The sequence below is a fragment of the Phaethon aethereus genome (genome assembly GCF_964289735.1).
Source record: "Phaethon aethereus genome assembly, chromosome: 1".
In the NCBI taxonomy this organism is placed as follows: Eukaryota; Metazoa; Chordata; class Aves; order Phaethontiformes; family Phaethontidae; genus Phaethon; species Phaethon aethereus.
Genome location: NC_138575.1, coordinates 4,855,414 through 4,877,525, shown reverse-complemented (window position 1 = coordinate 4,877,525; position 22,112 = coordinate 4,855,414). Strand labels below are relative to the sequence as shown.

The 22,112-nt window shown below is 43.1% G+C and overlaps 1 protein-coding gene across 1 annotated transcript in view; it reads left to right on the top strand.

Annotated features, from left to right (window-relative positions):
* ITIH5 (inter-alpha-trypsin inhibitor heavy chain 5) overlaps positions 1 to 22,112 on the top strand; it is a gene marked incomplete at both ends in the record, with an annotated part of 52,469 nt that overhangs the window by 10,932 nt on the left and 19,425 nt on the right. The window contains 4 exons of the mRNA XM_081998816.1: positions 1,187 to 1,294; positions 3,299 to 3,549; positions 11,603 to 11,772; positions 12,340 to 12,456. Of these exons, the coding sequence (XP_081854942.1) occupies positions 1,187 to 1,294; positions 3,299 to 3,549; positions 11,603 to 11,772; positions 12,340 to 12,456 (646 nt within the window). The remainder of the gene's footprint in view (positions 1 to 1,186; positions 1,295 to 3,298; positions 3,550 to 11,602; positions 11,773 to 12,339; positions 12,457 to 22,112) is intronic.

The following is a 22,112-nucleotide window of genomic DNA, read 5'->3' as shown; positions in this document are numbered from 1 at the left end:
GGACAACGGTTCTCCCATCCCACACATAGCTCTCTGAAATTTCAAAAACTGGCTAATCTGCAGTAGCACTGTATCAAGGCTTTTTTGCATTTCTTTGGGAAACATAAAACCACACACATGATATACTCCATCCGAGACTGGCCCCAAAGCACAGAGCATGTCCTTGATGGCAGGATGCTAAAATTCAAGTCCTCAGTGTACATGGGGAAGAACATTCTTCTGTTTACCATCTGACTGCTTTTTAACAACTTCCTTCTCCTCCTCTCTCTCTGATTTGGACCATAAAATCTGTTCTAGCCCTCAGAAACCTTTCCAATTAAAATTTCAGCAACACTAGTACACGATAAGTTATCTCACCTAACTGCCTGTGGTGCCTAAGAAGCTTCTTGTTGTTTCAGATCCTCCATACTGTCAATGGAGGAGGAGAGTCAACTCCAGCTAGCAGATAGGTTGACTTGCTGCTGGAGGTGCTTGTCAATCTGTGTGGATAATAGAGCAAGTAGAGGGCAACCAATCTCGTACTGGAACGACTCACTAAGGAATAAATTAAGCTCTTAGTTTAAAAAATGTGTTTGGTTTGGTCATGCTCAGATTCACCTTGGGGCCACAAATTCAGACCTGACCATAGAAGATAGGGGACCAACTCTTCTAGAAAGACTTCCATTTGGGATGAGTAGGAGGAAAACCAGTCTTTTGCCATTGGACAACCAAAATGTATGTTAAGGGCTGTTTCCTTATGCAATCCATGGCCCTGTAACTCATTCCCAGGGAGAAGCATTTTAGTTAGGGAGGCAGCTGACTGAGAGCAGTCATCCTGAATGTTGCCATGTGTACTGACACAGATGGTGGTGGATCTGAGATCAGACCAAAAAAAGCACTTGTTGGGATTCTTGGAAATTGCTTTGTTTTTTGGTTTGCATCCTTATGCTTTGGAGGTTACCTACTGAACTTGTATTTTAGAGCAGTAAACTCCTGGACTAAAATGCACTCTGCTGCTGTAGTCAGCCAGGGAACTTCTAAGTCGGCTTCTGTCTCAGTGACTCGAGTGGACTGTAGGAGAATTACACCAGCAGCACACTTAGCCTATTCACATGTGCACAGTCTGTGAACCCTTCCACAGCAAGCTGTACAGCTGTCACTGTATATGGGTGCAGAGTGGTCATGCTGACATCTCTGGTCTCTCCAGGGGCATCGGCAACAAGACTTATTATGGGGAGGTCACAGGGAAAGAAAAGAAACATAGCAGTGATGACAAAACAAGGCACAAGAAACCTCCGAGCCCTATGGATGGAAGGTAAGTGTCATGCATTTGTCTGTGTTCTGGGAAGCAACATACTCTCCTCCCATCTTTATTTTGGCTGCTTTGGCATGCCCATCCATGGATTTACAGGAAGAAAGAACTAAATAGAATGTTATTCACACTGCCTGGTGTCATTCCCATGCTCCAAGTCATGTAAAATTGCATGTGGTCTTTACTAGCTGTTACACGTTTTCAGGTCCAAGATGCTCAGGATGTACTTGTGAGGGAAAGAAATCTTGTTACTTCTTGAATAACAGTCAGGAAAATTAAGGCATACAGAAATTCAATGAGTTACAACTTCAAGACTACAAAGTTAGCCAGTGGTAGAACCACAGGTAGACTTTTGCAATCAGGTTTACTTGTCCTGTTCTTGGTGCTTGGCTGTGTTTAGTCTTCTTGGCCAAGCACTGGCAGAAAGTCTCAACTCTTTAATAATCTTAAAACCTGTATGTTCACCCGAATGGACTTCTTCACCATCACTATGGGGTATTTTCCCCCTTCTAATTTCACCCCAATAGTTCTCAAAGATATGCACCGTTGGATGGATTTTGCTGCTCTGGAAAATCCTGCACTATTCACAGTTACCTGGGGCAGTAACACTATTCCAACATGAACACATGATCAAGGATAGCTAAACAGACTATGATTTTCAGGTCAGAGAAATGATAAACTGTGGGGACAGAGAGGTCTGACAGAGATCTGAACTCATGAGTGGTATGTGGAAGGAAATAGGGAATTTTAATTTTCTGTCTTTCATAGATAAATTAGGGAAAATTGAATGAAATGATCAGATGTCAGATTCAAAATGTCCAAAATAAGACACTCTTCACATAAATTTTATTTCTTGCTGATAAAAATTGTGGATGCTAAACTTAATGTGAGTTCAAAAAGTGACTACATGAATTTTGGGTAGGAAAGATCCATCAGGAACCTTTAGCAAAGGATGCTGTCTCAGGATCCAGACACAGACTGGCAGAACCTCCAAGAGTTCTATATTTCTCTTGAAGCACTAGATTTCTCTTGTTCTGCCCTGTTGCATCCTCTTCTGTAGATGATTACTACCTGTCATTGTTAGACCGCTGGTATGACTCAGACATGTCATTCCAACTATCCTGAAGGCTAACATTAAAAAAACCCCAACCTTTCAATATGTGTTAAGAGAAATCAAAGTCTCAAATCCTTTTCAATACTCACTGAATTGTGGGCATCACCAAAATTTCACAGCAGTGAGTTCTGAAGTTACCTCTACATGGCATTAAAAATTTCCATTCTTGTTACATGGCTTTTTTATTTTCCCTTCACAAATAGTAGCACCTGGCACCACATCAGGGCCTGGTAGCTGGACACTACAGTGCACTGTATGGGAGGTAAAGCATCTTAAGTTATCTCTGTTTAACAGAAGGACAGTCAAAGCCAATAAAGGCTAAAGGTGGGAATTCATCTCACTTCAAACCAGTGAACAGAAAGCTGTCAGCTGTATGCTGGGTAACTGATGGCATAGTGTGGTCAATCGGAAGAGAAGACTCATTTTAGAGAAGTGTCCAGTGGTGGAATTGTCTGAAGGGTCCTATTTCTCACCATTGAGTATGTAGCTATAAACAGCTAATACTAGGGAAGAGGAATTCATTTGTGCTTTGCTTAAGATATTGCAACAGGTCAGTAGTGGCAAAGTCAAAAATTAAATATGGGTCTTCTAACAAATCCTCTACATAAGAAATCAAGAGATACCTTTCCTCTGGCCCTGCTCCATGTTACACATGTCTGTTGTATTCCTCTCCGTAAGAAGTCATCTCGTCTTTTAAGACCTTTCCTCCTGTGGAAACCTTCTACGTGCCCAATGCTTTGTGAAGCATGATGTTTTCTTTCTTGCTGGTTTCACATATTCAATGATAGGAAATACTTTCATTGGACCAACAAAATCCAGATTCATAATTTGCTGGAGGAGGTGGTGTGTGATGTGTATGGGGTGTGAAAGGTGTCTTTGGGTTTTCCTTCCAGGGAGAACGGCTATGAGACATTCAAAGCTTCTGTCTTCATTCCTCGCAAGATGCAGGCAAAGTTCCTACTGCATTATGAAGAGCTTTTACAAAGGCGACTGGGAAAATATGAGTATACAGTCAGCATCCGGCCCCAGCAGCTGGTGGGGAGGTTACGAGTGGAGGTGAACATCCTGGAGAACTCAGGCATAGTTTCACTGGAAGTGCCTCCTCTTCGAAACAGCAAGCATAAAGGCAATGGGAAAGTTGAAGGTAAGGAGACATTTTATGACCCATGGTTCTGTTACTTTTGGGGCCTTAATCACTTCTCAAGAACGGGACTGGCAGTGTTGGGAGTTCTCCAAGGCAATCCTGGATAACCGTGTAGACTGGTGTTTCATTCACTTTCCTTCTGCTGCAAATGAAGCATTAAACAAAACCTCAACATTGTATTAAAGCAGCATTGTCTAGCATCAAGACCGTATTAGAAACTAGAGAACACATCTCAAGAAGACAACAACAAAAATGAATGTTAGCAGCTCATTAGGAATAAATTATTCTGGAAAATTCCAGCTATGACTCTATTTAGAAAGATACATTTTTTACCTTCCTTCCTTAACTCGTGCTGCACTCACTGTATGACAGGTACTTTCCACTCCAGAGGTGGCTGCATTTGAGTGACAAGCAAGTCTTTAAGCATTGCAGGCCATCAGCAATTCGTATTTAGAGATCTCTCATTCACTGGCAGGGCAATCTTCAGGTTCATGAAAGCTGGTATAGTGGCGACAACACGGAAGGGATTTCAGGATTATGAACTCTGTGTGGTTCACTGGTGGGAATTCAGTCTTATAAAGGCTGATGGCTTTTGTTCTGTTTTCTATAGAGGACTGTGTCTATGTGGTATCTGTGCATAAGCATGTGAGAACTTTGAAGCTTAATGAATATAGGGTTGATCCCATTCAACTCAATAGAATTTTTTTTGCTATTGTCTTTATGAGCTTTGAACTGGGCCTTCAGGCTTTGTGCTCAGCATTTGAGCAGGCTCTTCCCTGGCTCCACATCTCCTGGGAACTGTTTATTTTAAGTGAATTGTTTTTTTCCAACCCTCCATGCCAAGGCAGATAGGAAATCCTGCATTTTAGAACATGGGAAATTCCAAGAGGAAAATCCATATTTTGCCAAAGTACTAGGTGCGGTCCAAGTATCTACTCTTACCCCCAACTGTCCTTGCTTGCTGTTCAAACAGTATAAAGGTAATTTTTCTAGTGTAAACTAACAGTGAGGAGCACAGGATACTGTGATTGCTACATGTTAACAAAAAACCCTCACCAAAAAAAGAGGGTGAGTCGGCACTGGAAGCAGGAAGTGGAGTCTTGTGGGACTTGATCCTCAGTTATTCTAAGTGACATAATGCCAGCAAAATCAGTGGAGCTGTTCATGTCTGCCAGGTAAAAACCCTAAAGCATGTGAACATGGAGTTAAACTGATTGCTCAGTGTGATCTTACTGATTTCATCAAATCGCATTGAAATCAGGGCTGTCAGTGACTTGGACTAGCTTCAGATCAAGCCTTATACCACTAATTAGCGTCTCTGCCGTACACCCATGCACTATGTGATAAATGTGCTCTGGCCCTCATCAGGAGGGACAGGAAACTTTCTTCAGCTATCAGAGAGTATCATAGTGCATTGTGGTATACGGTTTCCTGCAAAACATCTGGCACTGATCAAGGTTAGAGACAGACTAAGCAGAGCAGACGCACTGTTGGTCTACTGCAGTATGGAAATTCCTATATGTGAATGACATACAGGGAAAACTGTTGTAACTTGCTCTCCAAATGGCAATCTGTGAGCACTGATCATTCTTGGCACTGTACTTCAGATTTAAAACAGCTCATATAAAAATGGGTCCAGCTCTAAGATTCCATAATCCTCCCTAGCCATTAAAATGTATATAAAATAGATGTCCCATTTCAGGATGGGTAAAGCAACTGAAACTCAGATTCCCTGTGCTTTATCCTTGCTCAGAATTAAATTACAGACCCTTTCTATCTGGAATCACCCTATAGTTAGTGAAAACTGTTTTCTGTGATGAAATCACTACTATGGAAGTCATTGAAATGCCAAACACACTTTTGGGGTACATCATGGGCAGTCAGGAGTGGGTTGTGTTTCTGCTAGATCAAGTCTTCATTGGTACTCAGGTGTGTGCCACTCAGATGAGTGTATAGAGTCAATAAATCCAGTAGTTTCACTGAGCTACTTTCTGATCTAAAGCAAGATGAGGAGATTAGGACATTATAGCAGCCAGACCGAAAAAACCCAAACCAACCAAGAATTGGCAGAGGGTGTCAGAAGGGTCTAATATAGGTCACAGAGAAGGACAGCTTGTTTTGGATAGGAGGGGTTTGTTGCTTGTGACCTCTTCTGGCCAACAAGATCAATTCCACCTGGAGCAGGCAACAGGAACTTCCTGCTTTCCTAAACACAAATGGAAACGACAGGAATGCTCCTAGGGAGGGCAAGGCCAAGGCAAGGAGCATTTCACTTGGAAGCCTACTATATTCCAGTCGGCTGTCATCTCTCAAGCTTGATCCAAAAAGCAAAACCTCTGAGTCATTAGATCCCCTTCCCCACTGCTTGTTCATAGGACACCTAAAGACCCAAGAGCATGAGATCTGCACATCCAGTGAGACCTCCAGGGAAGGCTATGAGTATTTAAGTGAAAGATAGGTGAATTGCAAGTCTTTCTTACATTTAAAGAGTGGCTGCTTGGCAGACAGTCTGTAAACTGGGAGTAAACCAGGAAAAAGACAGTGTCTGGTGTCTTCTTGGATTCCAGTGGCTTAAAACTCTTCAGTATCACTTGACTGGAGAGCATGGTAGCAACCCAGTAAGTGGCCAGCAAAGGATGCCAGACCAGATGCTGCCATACTGTGTTCCCTGCAATGCCTCAAATGAGAGGTCATGATTTAAAAAAATGACCAGATAAGGAAGGCCTGCACATTGGAAAATGGTACTAACTGGTTTGAGTTTGAATACGTCCTGAAAACTCCTCCTCAATTTCCTGTGTCTAACAGGGATGTCTATAGTATCCCACGAATAATGATAAAATGTGAGATTTTGATAAATGTTAATAAATTGCTTTGAGGGTATTGGGTGAAAAATGTATTGTGACACCAAGTCATCAGTTAAATGGCATCCTGAGTAATACGTCCAAAGCGCCACCAACCTGAAACCATTGCTGAGCTTCACAAGTCATTTAGATGCTTTTGACTCTGACTGGCCTGGATAAGAAACTACATTCTTTTTCTGAATATAGGTCCTGAAGATCCAGTGCAGGATCTTTCAATTAAGTTGAAAATCAAATACGTTTGTCTTTGGAGCCATACACAGCTCCAGATGATGAGCACCAGCAGTGATTGATGTTCATAACTGAAATGCCAACCTCTTGTGGCAATAAAATCTGCTAGCAAAACTAATGAAAAAAAATAACAGCTTAGATGACTAAAAGTGGAGGAATGGCTGATCTGCCTTTACTTCATGGACCAATCCTCTTACATTTGTGGTGCTTTCTATGTGTTATCCATAGAGCCAATGTACCATGCAGGAAGCACAGTGGACAAGACAATTTCTCTGTTTAATGGTCATTCAGGATTTGCTCTTTTGACTCCAGCCAAACTGCTAGTATCCATACAGCCTGTGATGAACAGAAGGGATAGAACTTAAAGACCTATAGATGTAAAATGTCACTTGATGGGAAAGAGTGAAGGACACGTTTTTTGTCATTTATAAAACAGTGCAGAAATCACAGCAGTAGGAGCAGAAGCAATAAAGAGTCCAATTCTGCCTGTTTTTGGCTGTAAGGACCCAAGATACAAAGATTGGTCTTGGCTCCACAAACTTCCAGTGATTTATTAAAAGTAAAGCTGTGCTTTGCTATAGATAGAGGCTCTTGGAAAGTCCTGCATGCATCCTCTCTGAATATGGAGCAGAGACAATGTGATGACAGGTCTTTCCAGGATATTTCCTTTGTCAGTGACTCTTGCGCACACAGCTCCATCTGGGAGTTGTATTTTTCCCAAAGGAAGATATTAGGCATGTGAGTTTTGGGAAGTTATCTTTTGGCATGTGCCGTTGTTGTCTTCTGTCACATACAAACCCCAAAACAGGAGACATTGAGGCCAATGATCCTGGCCTTCTCTGCTAACCTCAGAATGGAGCCATTTTCTGAATGATGTCCTACACAACATCCTCAGGGATGACTGTCCTCATCCTTGTCTTCCAGCATAGCAGTGTGAGAACTAGTCATGGACTTGGGCAGGGAGACACTAAGCTGCTTGAGAATGACTATTTCTTTTCAAAGTCATAGGTCTCACAAAGGTTTTTATTTCTTACCACAGTTGTCTAGAAGTTCCACCTGTTAGCAGAGGATGAACTTTGCATTTGAAGCCTACTCCTGACCCTGCCAGTCTCCAAAATAATTTAGGTTTAACTGTTCATCATGTGAGGACTACAGTTTCATATGAAAAATACTTTTTCCTGCTCTGTTTAGTTCTCTAGCTGAATTTAGTGGAAAGGTTGTCTAAAGGCCCTATTAACTACCTCAGTGTGAGCACAGACCAGCTAAGTCTTTGGAGCTCATCCATGCTCTGTACTTTCACAGATTTTCCTCTCTCAATCACGTGTTTGAAAAGAACCAGGCCAATAAACAGAAGAGAGTAATCGTGATCCAGATATCAAGTGCTTCCTAAAAAAGAAACCTGGCAGAAGACATAGTAATTGTCTTCAAATATATAAAAGGCTGCTGCAAGGAGGAAAAGAATACTGTGCTTTCTGTGTCAACAACAGAAAGAACAAGAAGTCATGGGTTTATAATCCAGAAACAAAAATGTACATTAGACACTGAAAATGTCTAACAGTGAAAAAGTGAAGCTCTGGGAAGGACTGGCAAGGGCAGGTATTGGGTTTCAATTACTGGAGGTCTGGAGTGTTTCCAGACCATGTCATAAAACCAGGTAGGAGGGGATTCAGTCTGGGAACATAGGATGCGTTACATAACTTGCCTTCCAGACCTGATTTCTATTATTCCTGGGAAAAAAAACCCTGTTATTTTGGACCTTTTCTATCAGACCATCTTTTGCTTTTAATCTTCATCCTGGAAGTGGAAGATGAGTGGCCATGAAAGAAGACGGGAGAGCTTCCCCAGCTATTCTTGTCACCGACAATGGCTATTTGAGGCAGCCTTGGAAACCTGTTCTCCAGGGGCTCCTAAAGCACTGTCTGTGTTACAGGGGATGATATTTCTCACCTCCAAAGAGTGTTTTGAGGAGTAATAGAGGTATGCAATGTGATCCACATGGTCCCATCTAGATTCCACAGTACTTTACAAAACTGGATTCATATGATTATGCCCATTTAACAGGTGGGGAAACTAAGGCATGGTATGGCTACCTAACTCAGCTAATTTCATATGGTCAGAGACCATAGAAATGCTAGGACTGGAACTTATGATGTTGTGGCACACAGCATATTGTGCTCACCCATCAATACACCTATGGCAGAGAAACACAGAAGTGAACTCAGAAGGCTGCAGCCACAGATGTGTATGTGCAGTAGGTGGTATAAGCATGAGACTGACTTTCACTAACCCTGATGTGATACGGCCAGGCAGCCTAACTGATGACAATGCTTGCTTTTCAGCAGTTGAAAAGTAACGTGAGACTCTCAAATAGATCAGAAAATATAAATGAACTTGTTAAGCCATTTCTATGAATTCTGGGAATTTCCCACACACTGGCAGTTAAATGGGATTTTGGAAGTGATAGAAGACAGATGGAAAATCCAGGAAGGCCAATATTAGCAAATCTGATGCATTGTGTATCAAAAACATATTACATCTGTTGATTCATCAAAGCAAAGGGCAGCTATAAAAGTAAAAACAAATCAAGTTGGAGGTAAAACCTTATAGAGCTATTGATTTATGGCTTTTCTTTGCCAGGAGAAATCTGTATAAGATTTTAGAAAAAATGTCAAAGCTCTGGCTAATAATTTTATAAGCCCCCTTTAAGATCCAACACTAGTGTCTTTAAGCAATTTCAATGTACTGTCTGGGACGTGTCTCTTTGTTTTTGTCAGGATGGATGGATTGGAATTGGCATATTGAAAGAAGCCATGATGCAGAGTCAATTCTTGACTTTACAGAAATTGAGTAGTATCTGTCATTCAGCCTCCTTGGCCAAGACTTTTGCTGATGAGTTTGTTCCACATTCCAGGTCCTCCAACTATAATTTATTTGTGTAAAAGTTGGGCCTATGAGAAAACCGTTCCCTGTCTCAATAGTACGGTCTTGTGCCTTGGCTATTCAAATGCACTCACAGGACAGCTACAAAAGTAAAGCCAAATCAACATGGAAGCAGCATCCTAGAGTGCTATTGATTTATGACTCTTACTTTTGTTCTTTTGCCTAGAGGAGTCTAGATTGGACATAGCACTTTAGAGTAAATGTCACAGCTTTGGTTAATCATGTTATAAACCCACAAGAACCCTAGTCCCAGCATTTCTATGGACTTTGACCTATGTGAAGTCAGGTGAGTTAGGTCATCACTTCATGCCTCCATTTTTCTACTTGTTAAATGGACATAATCATACATACCGATTTTGTAAATCACTGTGGGATCTGGATGTGAGGTGGATTGTGTTCAATGTTGCATACAGACGTCATGTCACATTCCTCTAATGTTGCTCGAAGCACTTTACAAAGGTGGAGAAGTGCCACTCCTCATTACATAGACAATGTTATAGGAACCCCTGGAGAGGAGCTTTCCAAGACTGCCTGCACCTTGTAATTGTGATCAGTATTGTTAATGGGGCACAGCACATAATTAACATTAACCTAAAGCAGATGTCTGTGTTTGGCCAGATGTATCATACCCTAATCTCCCCTGACACTCTTGACTTGATCTCCATTGAGCATAATGGGAGTCTAGAAAGTATGCTCAGATGTAGGTACTTGCATTGTGAACACCTAAACTGGAAAAGAATCTCACGCATCTTTTATTTTCTCTGCCATACGACAGACTTCTTGGGCCATCTTTGGCAGAGATTTGAGACATACACCCCCCCAGTATAATTAAGCAGCTCATTCCCACTAATTTTAATCAGCACATGAAAAGATATAATAGAACTTCTGTGTCTCAGAGGAGTGTTGGAATAATCACTGTGAGAGTTGAAGCACCTAAGAAAAACATCAGTTGAAAATCTGTTTTGGTGTTTTCAATAGCTAGTTAGGATAAGGGGGAAAGCCCTCAAAGTTCAAGGCCAAATCTGACCTTTGGTCAGTCTCATGTAAGGGTCCTTAGGGAGTTCAGAGGGAATGAGCAGTTGGCACACGAAAAGAGAGTAAAGTGGGATTTTGGCCGCACAGAGAGACAACAAGGAATTTCCATATCCCTCAAATTTAGAAAATGAACACAGCTAACAAGACAAGCAGAGGTCCTTCAGGGTGACTCAGACCTAAATTATTGTAAATTATTGTCTTTCTCTGAGATGCCCTTTGAAAGGCACATCTCTTCACTGACTCAGGAAGGCCTCTCGGAGATGAAGGTGAGCTACATCTCAGGGATGCAGTTTGCAGGACTGCACTAGCAAGTGTTGGATTTTGTCTCAATTAGTAAGACTGAAATTGCAGCGACTATACTGATAACTCTTTGCTGAACATAAAGGCAGCTAAGATGACTTGTTCAGATGTAGACATTGCACGTAAGATACTTGTCAGATCAAGTGATCAATTAGTCAGATCAATCCCACCTCACATGCCTACAGTACATCTGAGCAAGTCACCTCAAGAACTCCTTCTAATCAATAGGGAGAAATCTGCACTTTGATTCATCTAATCCTAGAGGAAATGTTTAAACAAGTCAAATGAGTCATACCTGCATTGACTGGCAGGATCTCAGGTATAGGATCTGCATTCTAGATGTCTAGAGTTGTCTGTAATGAATACTGCATGCATGTCAAGTTGTGTGTTCATTATTTACAGAAAGCAATTAACAATCATACAGACAATATTTGGCCTTTGAGTTCAGTGACCTCCAAACAGAAGTGGGCACAGGAATTTTGCCTAAACATTTATATCCTGATAGTTAGCTTCAGTGTAGAATTAGAGAGGACGGGTTATTAAGTTCTTATCACTGCTGAGCTGAATCTTTAATCTCAGTATGTAACCATGCTAATTGACCTGACTCCATGGTAATACTGTGTGCGCTGTGCTTAGACATCTGTAAGACAATAGGAAAAACTTGTAATATTGTGTTTTTATCTCAACAGGTGATGTTTCTCCTCCTCCTTCTACTGTAGTTGGACATACCAAAACCTTAGCTAAAATTACCTTCAACCCCAGTGTTGTTGAGCAAACCAGGATCGCCCGAAATGGCATTTTGGGAGACTTCATAATTAGATATGATGTGAAAAGGGAGCTGAGTGTTGGGGATGTTCAGGTACTGTACACACAATCCATCTTTTCTGTTTTATTAACTATACTTGTGATAGTTCAATTGTCTTGCATACTCCAAATGTCCTAGAAAATGTTTTGCAAGTGAAGGCTACTTCTCCATCTACAAGAACTATCCAAAAGAAAACCAGTCAGCTGGCAGCCACAAGATGGACTTGAAAACCATAGGTACCTACTTCATTGAGTTTCTTTTTTGTATCTGCTTTCCAGTTTCTCCATATACTGGCTGTATATATCTGGATACAAGGCCAGTTCCCCAATGCATGTTGTGGTTCTCATCCCTGGGTACATATGTTATATCCTCACTGCATTTGGAAGGAAACCCCAACATCCACCGTGGAAGGACATGTGGAGACCTCCAGTAGGCTCCCCCAGCCTGGATAAACAGGGGACCAGGATTAAGAGGGATACCAAGGAGCTCTTATATCCTCCAATGTAGACACAGACACTGAGAGCAGGATCAGGTGTGCCCAACCAAATATCCCATAATGATGTATGTGGAACATTACATCATGATCTGCCTTTGATTCCTGACTTCCTTGCTCTTCCACAGATTCTTAATGGGTATTTCGTGCACTACTTCGCCCCCACAGACCTTCCTCCGTTGCCAAAGAACGTTGTATTTGTACTTGACAGCAGTGCTTCCATGGTGGGAACAAAACTGAAACAGGTGAGGTCCTTGAATTTATTATAGACTGATTGGCTGTAAAGTTGCAGAGAGCTTGGTTCAGACTTCTTCTCACCAGATGGGTTCTTGTGCAAAATGTTTACTATGTCTGAGGTGAGAGGAGGCTCTGACGGAACCTCAAGGCAAAATGATTTACCTGCAATGAGAAATTATCATGTTAGCGGGCATGGGATGGGAACAAGAAGTGTGGAGGACTTCATTACTCTGTAAAAAAGGCCAGTGCTGTCAAAACTGAGTGAAGATGCTGCAGATAGGATTGTCCTGGGCAGCTCTTTTCTGGGCAGTTTTAAGAGAGGCAGAATAGGGAGAATTCCCAACAAAGTGCATTCAGCAGACCATTGTACCCAGCTTAACAGCAGAGAAAAAAATACTACTGTCTTTAAATTACCTTGGCAAAACCCTTAGTAATACATAACTCAATATGTTCTGTTGAAAGAAAAGTCAATTTGTCCTGAGACTTTCAGCACAAATTTCAGACATTTTTCCAGGGCACAGATCTTGACATGACCCAGCATACCAAGCTGAAGGGCATATCACCAATGATTAAAATTGACCTTTGACATGGAGGGTTCAGGCTGGTGCCTAAACATTTTTGCTTCTTCAGTTCTGAGCTGGAGAGATGGAAACCATCTCCAGTTCAGCAGCCAAGTAGTTGGCTTGGAAGGGCACTGTGCCTGGGGGAATATAGTCTCTCTCTCAGCACAGTGTTATCAGTCTAAACTAGAAGCAGACTGTGCCTGGGGAAATATACTCTCTCTCAACACAATATCAGTAGTCTAAACTAGAAGCAGAGATGAATTAAGACTTCAATTCTGTTCTGAATGATTTGACAGCTATATCTCAGGTCTGCACTTATACTGGAGAGGTAAGTCCAGTTTCCATCTTACATAGCTGTGCAGAAAAGGAGAAAAATCCTAGTAGTGTTAGTATGGTTTCCTTCCATAAGACTTGTCCCACAGGCACGAGATATGGAGATGTTAGTTGGCTTCTCTCTGTTGAATGGCCACATCTTCACCTTCTACTTTCTTACCGTGGCCGAGCTAATGACAGTGGCACTTTCCACGGAGGCTGACACCAATACAGGGCAGTTTCAGCTTGTATGGGTGGTGTGATGTAACTCTACTAGAATGACTGAAGGCCAATAGCTTGGACTTGTATCTTGGCTGGTTAAGGAACTCTAATTAGTCCATTCAGGGTCCTTGGTTGCCTGCTTGGGCATGTTGATATTTCTGGAAAATGTGGTTATTTGAGAGCCTTTTTTTTTCCTTAGCCACCAACACTAGCCCAAAAGTCCTTGAAAACACACACCATGGCCATTCTCTGACAGTTCTGTGTCTTTAAACAAGGACATTGGGGACTATATATGCCTTTCTCTTTCTGCTAAATCTTTACTATCTGGTTTCAATGGTGATCATAAATCTTAATTTAGAAGCTGTGTCCCCTGTTAAATCAAATTATCTCCACTGTGAGCTAAAATGGCATTTGACTTTTATGGCTCCTAATTATCTTCCCCAGTGACTGGAGTAGCAAACAGAGTTGTTAAACATACCTAGTACTATGCTGAATGAGGTCTTGAATGAAGATGCCTTTGTCTTTACAAATTCCTGTGGACAGAGCCTGGCTCTTGGCTTTCTGTTGTCCTGATGAAAAATGTCTGCCTTGCCTCGCAGAATAAACAGATACTGCAGAAATGCATCCAGTCCTGCATGCTGAAAGCAGACAGTCTGCGATACAGCACTGAACCAGGGAGATTAAGACTCTGAAGGGCTTTGGTGCTAGTGTGAGCTGTGCAAGTAGTGCCTTGGGTCAGCAGATTAACCTTGTACTATGAAAGCTTTTATTCTCCTCCTGAGCGTATTAGTGTTTCTTTTTCATATACTTACTAGAAACAACACGACCAGGGATTAACCCTTGAAGGTCTACTTCATAGCCTAGCCAGCTCCTACTGCTAAACATACATGAACTTCGGGCTAATTAGCTACAAATAGGTACCTCTTGAGCCTGAAGTGAGAGAAGTGTCTAGCCAGAACCTTTGTTGAGTGTGTACACAATTTTTTTCCCTGTTAGATATACTCTTTTTATGGAGAACCACTGGTATGTTATGGAGCAGTGCTACATGCAGGAAGCACCTATATTCCTCTGTTTTCAACTGCTCCAGAAAATAGAACTTCATGAAATTATGACCTAAATAATAAAAAAACCTCACACAGATCAGTCAAGGAAAGACCAAAATTTAGCACTGGCTGAATAATATGTCTCTTTTGGTACACTAAGAAAGTGTCATCAGTTACAGCCAGGACCCATGTCTGCTCAGTGGCCTTTTTACCCAATTGTTGTTGTTGTTATTAAGAAATTTGTTAAATTACAGTCACATCCCCTGGTGGCAAGATACAACTGAGCAGAGGAAATGCCTCCTTTTCTTCATTTCTCTCAGACTTTTGCAGCTGTGGTGATCTATGGTGGTGTGCAGAGAGCTGGGAATTCCCATGGGACTGCCTTTCCTCATTTCTCTCTACTGAGTCACATGCAAGATCAGCTAAAAATACAGTCAGCACTTATAAAGAGTGCCCTTGCAGGCCAGCTGCGGTAACTATGACAAAGGACAGCTTTTAGGGTTGTATAAGCAAAGATGAGAGACATCAGCTGTGCACCCTTTTCTATAGTAACTCCTGGAGATTTTGTACTCTTCACTCAACTGCTTTCATGAAGTTAATGGCAAAGTGACTCAGATGGGCTCAGGATTTCATGCACCCTGAAGTTCCCACAATCTAATCATGAGTCATTTCTTTTCCTCTCCCAAGGTTTTCCTACATGAATTTTTGTCTGTTTGTGCCATCCCTTTCTTCCTAAGATAGCTCAGTCTTTGAAGCAACAAGATGTCCAGACCCAGTTGCAAACACATATGGTGAGACTAGTTGATCAGCTTAAATCAAATCATTCTTCAAATCAAATCAAATCAAATCAAATCAAATCAAATCAAATCAAATCTTCACTAGGTAAAGAACTGGCTGGATGGCCAAGCCCAGAGAGTTGTGGTGAATGGCGTTAAATCCAGTTGGCGGCCAGTCACAAATGGTGTTCCCCAGGGCTCAGTTTTGGGGCTGGTTCTGTTTAATATCTTTATCAATGGTCTGGATGAGGGGATCGAGTGCTCCCTCAGTAAGTTTGCAGACAACACCAAGTTGGGCGGGAGTGTTGATCTGCTTGAGAGTCAGAAGGCTCTGCTGGACAGGCTGGATGGATGGGACGAGGCCAACTGTATGAGGTTCAACAAGGCTCAGCGCCGGGTCATGCACTTCGGTCACAACAGTCCCATGCAATTCTTGGGGAAGAGTGGCTGGATAGCTGTGCAGCAGAAAAGGACCTGTGGGTGTTCATCGACAGCTGGCTGAGTATGAGGCCATCAGTGTGCCCAGGTGGCCAAGAAGGCAAACAACATCCTGGCCTGTATCAGCAATAGTGTGTCCAGCAGGAGCACGGAAATGGTTGTGCCCCTGTACTTGGCACTGGTGAGGCTGCACCTCGAACCCTGTGTTCAATTTTGGGCCCTTCTCTACAAGAAGGACATTGAGGTGCTGGAGCGTGTCCAGAGAAGGGCAACGATGGGTCTGGAGCACAAGTCTTACGAGAGGCAGATGAGGGAACTGGGGTTGTTTAATCTGGAGAAGAGGAGGCTGAGGGGAGACCTTATGGCTCTCTACAACTACCTGAAAGGGCGTTGTGGTGAGGTGGCTGTTGGTCTCTTCTCCCAAATAACTAGTGATAGGATGAGAGGAAATGGCCTCAAGCTGCACCAGGGGAGGTTTAGACTGGATATTAGGAAAAATTTCTTTACAAAGAGAGTGGTCAAACATTGGACCAGGCTGCCCATGGAGATGGTGGAGTCACCATCACTGGAAGTATTCGAAAAACATGTAGACGTGGCACTTCAGGACATGGTTTAGGGGGCATGATGGTGTTGGTTGATGGTTGGATGTGATGATCTTAAAGGTCTTTTCCAACTTTAATGATTCTGTGATTAAGACCCTTGAGACATTCCCTTCACATCACTGAGACATATATTATCTTTGTGGGGAAAATCAGCTAATGTGTATATTCCTCCTGCAGTTTTCACAGCCTCTGAACTCTGGTAATGTCTAGCAGACTCAACTGTGTTACAGCAGTCCACCTCCACTGCGGGTCTGGGCCTTTGTGGCATGCACCTTCTGACAGGGAGGTTAGAGGTCAGGAAGAGAAAAATCTTGAGCATCATAGTAAAAATTTTTTTCATGTGTTCAAGACTTTGCACATCATTACTGCTGTCCCACTGGCAAGGAAAATACTGTTTTTGTCCTCATGAGCTTTGTTCCTTCACTTGCAAAGAGACAGTAAGTTCTGTGCGGAATAGTTGCTTTTAACAGGAGCCAGAAGAGCCTGGGGAACGGGTTATATCTGCAAGGTTGACTGGGAAGTAAAATTATTTGCCCTTTAAGCAGTCTGACCTTCTGATTTTTATGGTACCTTTGGCTTTAGAGGTGGAGGGGCACATAGCAGCTTTACATTGATAAAACTAGGAGAAAGAGGGGCCAATTATAGATTCACCACCTTGTGATTACTATGATTATCCCCAGCTCACTAAACATAGTGGACAAGGACATTTATCAGCCTGCAATTCAGTGTTATAGAACAAGCATGTTCCAAGCTATGAATGTGTTCACAAGTGGATGGATTTGCAGATGTTTTGCAGACATGTGGTAAAAGGTAGTGGTTTCAACCACAGATTCGTTTCACCTTACCTTTCCCACAGGCAATAAATGGCCACACACTCAGTTAAACAGTTGGCTACACCACAAGCCTGGCACCTTGTCAGTGGTACTGTGCCAGACTGCAATTTTCTTTGAGGTTAATTGCACTAGGAGGAACTCAACTGAAGGTGGGACCTGCTGCGTATTTGAAAATGCTTCAGTTTATTTGCCTGCATCCATCCAAGGGACACTGGTGGTACCCTTGATCTGTGACCCACACTGAGTGATTCTGAGGGCCTGAGTGCCTTATGTACACATATCCCTAAACCTCTGTGCCTCAGCACACAGACTCCCTCTGAGTAGTTTCAGGGTGGTGAGAGAGCAGACAAGCACCTGAACACTCGATGTTCTCACTCTAAACTCCACTGACTTCTGGTGGTTGCTGCAGCCTGCAGGCCTGTTGACTACTAGTCCAAATAATGGCTGCTGCCCAGGAGAACTACCTTAAATCACCAGGGGACTTTGGAAAAAACGCTAATTCTAATGACAGCTTTTAGTGAGTTTAAAGCTACTGTGAAGAGGAAAGATTTGTCAGCTTTTCCATTTTTATTGGAAAACAACAGCCTGAGTGAAGAAAGAGCTGTGTGCAGTGTCTCCAGCACCGACAGCTTCATGCAGCTGCCTCCTACTTGGGAATACACAACAGCTGTGTCATCTCAGTCCTCTCTGTAGACGTGAATACAGAATATAGGAACTACTACAGTAAATAAGACATCAGATCCATATAGACCTTAATTGCCCAGCTTCCAAGAAAGGTGCAAGTACCTGTCATGGAGCAAAATAATCTGCCTTCCCCAAACCCTAAAATTTATAAATAATGACAGGGTCATACAGAGAAACAAGTAACCTTTGGAGTAAGATGCCCTCAGATGTTCAAGACAGGGAGCATCTGATTCTGGTCTCATGACTAACAGCCAACATGCCCCCAGCTGATTTGCTCCATGCTGAGGCAGTAGAAGTTGAGACTCCAGTCCACCTACAAATGGCAAACTTAACTGAGTTCAGAGTAAATAGGTTGCAAAGGCAAGTGCAGAATTTAGCATAGAAATGCTTCTGAGGCTTGAACTGAAACTCCATGAGGACACTGAGAGCTCTCCTAAGGCTCCTAACGGGACCTTTGCCAAATCCAGCAAAGGATGAGCTGAAACAGGTGCTACTGAAGTGGCAGACACAGCCCAGTGGTCACCAGGCAAGTCCACAGTGAAAAGGAATGGGCTAAACCAACTTGGGAAGTCAGTCCATGGATCAGGATCATTGAAGTCTACAACCAGGCTATAACAGAGCTAGAGACAACTACAGCATAACTCCTGATCTGAGATTCAGTCTAGGACTGAGGGCCCAGACTGGGGATTAAATGGACAGGAGTGTGGGTGGAGGCTCCAGGTGGGGCTGGTCAGAGCCTTTAAAGCCTATTAGCATGCTCAAGGCCCTGGCATACACACGCAAGTCTACAAAGCTATAGATTTAGGGTTCTTTAATTGTTCTTTCCAAGCTGGAATGTTTTTCCAGTCGCTAGAGCAATACCTGGAAGCCAGGCCTGGCTTCTATTCATGTTTTCATCAAGGATCAGTTATGTGAACTTGGGTAGGTGATTTTCTTTGTCTGTGCTTGTCTCTTTGCAGAGTCTTGTCTGTTTAGCTGTGGTTGGGCTTATGGCTGTACAAGATCCCCCATGTCTAAAAGACACCCGATCTTTGTCAAGACTTAAGCTATTAGTCTAACGCTGCTTGCAGCAACACTGCTATTTCCAAGTAAATACCCCTTCACCCAAATACAGGGTACTACACATTGCTGAACAGAGACAGTCTGTTTCTAACTGTGAAGAGCAGTTGAAGCTCGGAAGTGCTTGTGGGACCTTGTGTGGAAGCCTGCTGGAGTGAGGTCTTCCACGTTATGTTACTGTATGAAGTCATCAAAGAGTGTTCACAGGCGGTTCTGACTCTGCGGTCCACATGATGTAATTTGGGGTCCCTTAGGGATGAGGGATATCATACTACTTATGTCATGAGGAGAGAGTTTTTGCTTGGATAGTTATCCCTGATGTAGTGACTTCATCTTCTGCCAAACATCTGCTCTCTTTTCTGCAGAGTTTTGGGCACAGACTTGGCCTGTGGTCATGTCTGAGGCAGTGGCTTGGGATGGAAGTGGGCAGGGGAAGGGTTGGAGGCAGAGATGTGCAGGAGGGAGTGAGGCTCCTGGAGCTGGAGATGCTGAAGGAATTTCAAAACAGGGGAAAATGGGAAGGGGAGCAGGTGTTAGAGGACTGTGAGGGCCCTGTGGCAGACTCTCAGGTGGGAAAATGGGTAAGTTTGGGGTTTTTTTTAAGAGAATAATTTAGTGCTCTTGTATTGCTTGGTGCTAACCCTGAGCAGAAGTGCTGGGTCTTTGCTCTAACAATCCAACCATGGTCACCATCCCTTATTTGTTGGAGATGAAAATGGGGACGATGCATCTAAAAGTAAGAGGTATCACAGTTTGAGGAAAAAGGGCCAGGGCTGTGAGAGGAGGTGGCAACAGAGTCATGGCCTCTGCAGAGGGATAACATATACTTCATCTCTGTGGAAGTACAGCACTCCTCACCAGGGAGAAATAATACCTCCATATAGTGCAGATCTTTTCTCCGTGGAGAGGAAATATCTCTCCGTGAATGAGCAACACATCACTCTCAGCAGGTTACACGCACATGTAGGGTGTTCTGAGAAGGGGCTAGGAAGCTTCAAACCTGGCAGGCTTCCGACTGCTGAGGCACCCACTGTGAGAGAGTGGCTACATGATGAAAATGGAGGCTAATGAACATGAAAAGCATAGCAACCTGTGTCTCAGCACAACTCCGCTGCATAACGTAGCAGCTAATGGTTGCTGAAGTCGAGGGGATGTGCTGTGGACAGCCTCTTGGGCATGTCAACGCTTCCCAGCACTGTGTTGATGGCTGACCTGTGTGACAGAGAATGAAAATCCTGAGTTGTTGGAACAGTTTTCATGCGCTGGGACTGCATCTTCTGAGGATGGGCAGAGGGAGAGATGTCAAGCTCTGCATTAAGGGCATGGGGCACTTTTCCCTTGGTGTTGACCTTTTTGCTGCTAGCTCCATGGAAATTGTTTGTCATGCTGATAGAGTGGGGGTTTGAGTGTCCGACTGGCGTGTTATGGGATGTGATCCCACTGAAAATGAGCTAAGCAGAAGACTAGAATGTGGCCTTCATACACTGCTGTGTCAGTCTGGCTGTCTGCCCAGGTAGCCCTGTTGTTTCCAGGGGGGTTATTTCAGTAGGGCACTGTGGGGCAGCCTCTAGACTTTTCCCTTTGACTTATTGTACAGAAACGTTTCCAGCTCCAAATGTAATCCATACTGCACTGTTGAAAAATGCTTGAAGTAATGATGCCTGGTGCTGATAAGAGTTTGCCTCCTTAAAAATTTGTACAAGCATTTATTTATATCCTCAACACTGCAGTGTGATTGCAAAGACTTAGCATCTACCCTCTGGGCATGTGAAACTCCAGTTCCTGAGAAATAATCTTGCAGCTTTTCACGTATCTATTCTCACCATGCTGTTGGGTGCTAGGAAAGTGAGTTACCCCAACCGACAGCTAAACTTGTCCGCATCCTCAAAGACAGTTTTACCTTCCACTGAGCAGAAATCTAGTGCTTAAATACCCTGGATGAATGTGAAGCTAAGTGATTTACTCAATATTAAGTGGAAATTCTTTTTCAGAAAAGACAATAGAAACAGTTGCTCTAAATGATGGAGCTTTTCTTTTGCAGACTGGGAAGCTACAAAGCAACTTTTTCTAAAGCCATACAGGGAGTCAGCAATGTTCAAGTTACTAGCAAGGGGTCTGTGATGTTCAGGCAGGAGAGACTGGACCATGCACTGGAGACAGACATTTATTGTCCAGAGCTCTACAACCAAACTCAGTCCTGTCACAGGCCAGTGTCAGTATAAAACAAAATGCTTGTTGTCCAGAATTGTGAAGGAGTTTTCCTTGGTTACATGATCAGTGGCTGCCAGGAAGAAAGCACAAAGATACATTGATGAGGAGAGGGTGAGCTGCAGTCCCTGAACTGCACGACGCTCTCTGCAGAGGAAGAAAGGGCAGATTGTCCTCCCCAAGAGGGGGATGGAGGAAGGCAAAAAAAATCCCAGTATAGCTTCCTGGGTTAAAACCCATTTTTGGTACAAAAGTCCCTGTGCTCTTCTTGCAACTGGCACCTGATCTGCATTATGTGGGCAGAAAGGAAATGGAGCCATAGAGGAAAGCAAAACTCAAAAGATGTGGCTTCAAACCTTAGCAAGAATGACACTGCCCAAACCTCTGGTCTCTCTGTACCTCATCTCCTCCCTGTAAAATGGCAGTGGAGCTCATACCACCTTTCGCTTGGCTAGTGGATCCCAAACCAAATCTATGGCAGTACCTTGTCTGGCCTTGATAGCACCCTTTCAGGTGTGACTTTGATGTCAGCCTTCCCTTAACTCACAGTATTAATCCCTCTGACAGACTATGGGCAGAATTGGGCAGATATTGCTGTTGTAATTTGGAAAAGCCAGCTCTGGACCTTTTTATCAGCTGCCTGTGCATGTTTGGAAAGGAAAGATGTGAACCAAAGCATAGAGAATACTGAAAGGGAGTATCTTCTGTTTTTTTTTCCCTGTGCTTCCTTGTACTGTTTTGCCAAACAACATATTTACTTGTACTTGTGTCTTTCTCACTGCAGGAGATCTGGTTTCTGAGCCCTTCTCTGCTCTGTTGCACTCTCACACAAGTTATTGAATGGAGGTGTGGGTTCCTAATTCCCTTTGAGCTTATATCTTCTGCCTTAGCTCCTTTCTTGTCAAATACAGTCTTTCACAGGGA